The following is a 4,603-nucleotide window of genomic DNA, read 5'->3' on the forward strand; positions in this document are numbered from 1 at the left end:
TGTAAGACGTGTCGTTGTAGTAGTTGTTGGTCGTGTTGTAGTAGTAGTAGCAGTTGTTTTTCGAGTTGTGGGACGTGTCGTTGTAGTAGTTGTCGGTCGTGTCGTAGTAGTAGTAGTTCGTCGTGTTGTTGTTGTTGGTCGTGTCGTGGTTGTCGTTGTTGCTTTTGGAGTTGTGGGACGTGTCGTTGTAGTAGTTGTCGGTCGTGTCGTAGTAGTAGTTGTAGTTCGTCGTGTTGTTGTTGTTGTTGTTGGTCGTGTCGTGGTTGTCGTTGTTGCTTTTCGAGTTGTGGGACGTGTCGTTGTTGTAGTTGTTGGTCGTGTAGTAGTAGTAGTTGTTGTTTTTCGTGTTGTGGGTCGTGTTGTTGTAGTAGTTGTTGTTGTTTTTCGTGTTGTGGGTCGTGTTGTTGTAGTAGTTGTTGTTGTTTTTCGTGTTGTGGGACGCGTTGTTGTAGTAGTTGTTGTTGGTCGTGTAGTAGTAGTAGTTGTTGTTGGTCGTGTTGTGGTAGTTGTAGTAGTTGTTGGTCGAGTTGTTGTGGTTGTAGTGGTGGTAGTCGTTGTTATAGGTATTCTAGTAATACACCTGTTTAACATCTTTCTAAATTTTCGTATCTTAGGTATGTAACCTTTTAAATAATTTATATCAATTTTCAGTTTATGGAGAGTAACCACAGCCCGCGTCAGATCTTTTGCCATATCTGAAAAAATATGAATGAATATGATATAAATCACTATGACAGAAGGTTCACATTCGTTCAGAAAAGAATCGGAAGTCGCTACCCGTACTGTCATGAGGTATGATTGCTGGAGGCAACTTTGTTAGACAGTCTCATAGTTCCAAATTATTAACATAATATATATGTAAATGATTCTGAAAATACTTGGTGACCTTTAAAACGAACTCGAAACTACTCCTTCATTCTGAATGTGGTAGCGAGTTGAAATTATATTAATAATAGTTTAATTAGGTATCTAGTCCGATTTTCACTACCCTTTGGAAGCATACCCCGGGGGTTTAGGTGCAGAAATGTTATGTACGGTTTTTAACAATTTTTTTGCTAGTAGGGACCTACTAAAAACAAAACAAAAATCGCTGTTCGGATCAAGCTAACACTGCATAGACTAAAAAATCTATTGAAGTTGCTTTTGCGTTACTGATATTTAACTTACCCTCTTTAACGCCAAGCTTTTGAAAGCGCTGTTTTGTATGAGTAACTTCTGTTCCCACGAATGTATTTGTTCTAAGTATCCTCGGATCTGTCACATGAAAAAATGGTACAAAATCAACAAGAGGTTTGAAGAAAACTGAAACTGAAAATAACTGGTAGATAACATAGGAAATGTATAGAATTATTAAACCCTCTTGCAAAACTGACTAGTCAATTCGATAAAAACCGGCCAAGTGCGAGTCAGACTCGCGTTCCAAGGGTTCCGTACATTACACAATTTAAACAATGTATTTTTTATGTGAAACGTGAGTGAAATGTCTTTAAAAACCCGTAGGGGTCGGATCAAAAATTAAGTAATTAAGTCCGACTCACGCTTGACTGCAGTTTATAATAGGTTTTTCTGTAATCTATAGGTAATGATCTATTTTGTGAATTTTTTCCAAATTTTTTGACCCAGTAGCACGTAAACTATATGTAACACGATATAGTTTGAAAAACTTTATTTTTTAATTTTCTCATTTAGCCCCCAAAAGTGGCCCCCATGTTTAAAATTCATTTGTTTACGTTACATGTCCGTCTTTGGGTCACAAGCTTACATATGTATACCAAATTTCAACTTAATTGGTCCAGTAGTTTCGGAGAAAATAGGCTGTGACAGACAGACAGACAGACGCACGAGTGATCCTATAAGGGTTCCGTTTTTTCCTTTTGAGGTACGGAACCCTAAAAAAAGAATTAATCGTGGCATTTTATTTTACCTCACTCAAAATCTGTTCCCAAACTTCCTATACTAAAAGATGTATTAAATGAACTTATTACCGCGGTTCCACAAAGTATTGACACAATTGTTGACTGTGAAAATTGTCAAAATAGTTAATGTATATATCCTCATGGTGACTTTATTGTAGTGTATGAAAATATTGAGCAAGAACGTTGATTAAACACCTCATAATTGATATTTTGATATGGCTACGGCTGATTTACTGCTCAGCCTCAGCCTACGCGTTGTTAGAAAAAGTGAAGAAAAAGTACCGCTGCAAGTACTTAATGCTTCTCTTTGTATTAATATACCTATAACACTTAGAAATAATTCCATGGAGAACTCCATGAAAATTCTTATGAAATACGATGGGAAAAAGAAGTTAAATATAAGTATGTATTTGTAAATTAATTAATTGCATGATTTACTACGACAGTAATTGATTAGTGGTTAATTAACTTTTTTCCTTTATTTCTCATCAATAAGCCGAACATGAAGGTCCGTACATTAACAATTTTATTAGCTGTTACAATCATCAATTGTGCGTACTCCTGGTGGGACTCGGGTAATTATGTTATTCTTATTTAGTAAAATAAAATACTTCGTGAGTCTTTTAATGTACATTAAAATGTACATATTCATTGCAATCTAATTTGAACCTTTCATGAAACAAATAAAGTAGCATTTCTTTTGTTTCACTGCGTTTTAAAACAAATGAATTCGTTCCAATTTACTTTTAGAACAAGGTTCAAATTACGAATTGAAAAACTCTATGATGAGTCTTACGATGTTAATAATTAGTAACATATACCGTTAAAAAATATAAAAATAAAAACTTTTATGGTTCCGTACCTCAAAAAGAAAAAAACGGAACCCTTATAGGATCACTCGTACGTCTGTCTGTCTGTCCGTCTGTTGCAGCCCATATTTTCCACAACTACTGGACCAATTAAGTTGAAATTTGGTACACATATGTAAATTTGTGACCCAAAGACAGACATGTAACGTAAACAAATGAATTTGAACATGGGGGCCACTTTTAGGGCGTAAATTAGAAAATTAAAAAATAAAGTTTTTCAAACTATATCGTGTTACATATCAAATGAAAGAAACCACATATTATTATCGGTATTTTTGTCTCGGTACAAAAAGTACCGAGGTTTACTGAAGTAGCATGACAAATACGAACGTTTCTGAGAAAATACGATGGAAAACAATTATGCACTACATCTACACGAGAGCCATTTATAGGCGGGAAGTTCGATTTAGAATCTTGGGTTTTTGTACTTTACCACTGTCTTTTGATATCAACGACATCTTCAACCAGAAGATGTCGTTGATATCAAAATACAATTGTACAATGTATCAACACAAACAAATATAACATGATTAAATTGAATTGAGAATTAAGTAGATCACTTACACTATCTCAGTAAAAAAAGTGTAGTTGTCAAATGAAATGAAATTGGCGTAAGTTTAGTTATCGTGTATTGTGTATTATTTTTTTACAGAATTCATAATTGTCCATCCTACAACAATCCTACGTACGGGTAACAACGGTGTTCGTAACTCATTTCAAAAGCTTAGTCGTGTAAAACGTGGTAAGTAAGAATAAATAATATATATAATATAAGTACATAAGAAATAACAAACGGATTTGTTTGTTGTTTCATTCTAGAAGTTATGATAGGTTATATATTTATATTAATAAATACCCAAATTATTTGAAGAAATTGCATTTGACCTCGGGCTGATTTATAATGTTTAAGCAACGAATTTGATTTTTTGACTCTCTTATATTGGTCTCTGAAGGTTTCCTGAACTCAAGCCCTAATTTACACATGAATATAAATTGACGTGATGCTAATATGAAGATGAAGAGGTAGAACTAGGTACTAAAAATGTATTTTGTACGAAATTAGATGACATTTAAAAGCAACCAAAGCTATGATTTAAGCTACCTTACTTAAGATTAGGCACTAGAGATAATTTCAATTTATTTATTTTCTTAACTACATCATGAAAGGACTACTTTTCAGAAATGAGGCAAGACCTAGAGACTTCTAAGTATGTACTAGGAAGAGTAAAACAACAACTGCAATCAATAAGGTTATCATACACACGAGAATTTGCGAAAATGGAACAACAGTTGAATGAATGCAGTAGAAGAGAAATAGATTCTTCGACCGCAACCAAGAAGCCACCTGCTTACGAATACCCTGATCAAGACACTCGTGATTATGATTATGATTATTAGTCGTTCACTAATTAAGCTCATCAAGGATATCATCGGCGGGACAGCAATATAATTAATTATACGCATGTGATAGAGTAAGAAAACGGCAGCAGCTTACCTACCTATAGAAAAAAGGTAAAAAAAAATAATGAATCATAGATACGTTACTTATGGGACAATCTCACACAAATCAGTCCACCGCAACCAAAAAAGCTCAATAAGGCTTGTGGCTATATGTCGTATGGGTAACAAATGTAGAAAAATATATTAAAAGGCGTAAATATGCTAAAAATTCCCCTTCTCTCCGCTTCCCCTTTCACTTTAATTGAAGTTTCATTAATATTTAAAATATTATCATCGGTGTACACGTTATTCCTTTCGACACTTAAAAGCTTATTTGAATGACATTATTGTAATGTTATGCGAATTCTAGTTATTAGC

The 4,603-nt window shown here is 34.1% G+C and overlaps 1 protein-coding gene and 1 long non-coding RNA gene across 2 annotated transcripts; one reads left to right on the forward strand and one right to left on the reverse strand.

The window, feature by feature from the left end:
- Positions 1-556: 556 nt before the first annotated feature.
- On the reverse strand, positions 557-2,107 carry LOC134751880 (uncharacterized). The gene is made up of 3 exons (XR_010128716.1): positions 1,986-2,107; positions 1,168-1,254; positions 557-695 (listed from the first exon to the last, which is right to left on the reverse strand). It is a non-coding gene; the product is annotated as an uncharacterized LOC134751880 (long non-coding RNA).
- Positions 2,108-2,325: 218 nt separating this feature from the next.
- Positions 2,326-4,186, forward strand: LOC134755434 (uncharacterized). The gene is made up of 3 exons (XM_063691991.1): positions 2,326-2,491; positions 3,438-3,527; positions 3,966-4,186. The coding sequence occupies exons 1-3, from the start codon at positions 2,419-2,421 to the stop codon at positions 4,181-4,183; spliced, it is 381 nt and encodes a 126-aa protein (XP_063548061.1). The 5' UTR covers positions 2,326-2,418; the 3' UTR covers positions 4,184-4,186.
- The last annotated feature ends 417 nt before the right edge of the window (positions 4,187-4,603 follow it).

The sequence above is a fragment of the Cydia strobilella genome, chromosome 2 (genome assembly GCF_947568885.1).
Source record: "Cydia strobilella chromosome 2, ilCydStro3.1, whole genome shotgun sequence".
Classification (NCBI taxonomy): domain Eukaryota; kingdom Metazoa; phylum Arthropoda; class Insecta; order Lepidoptera; family Tortricidae; genus Cydia; species Cydia strobilella.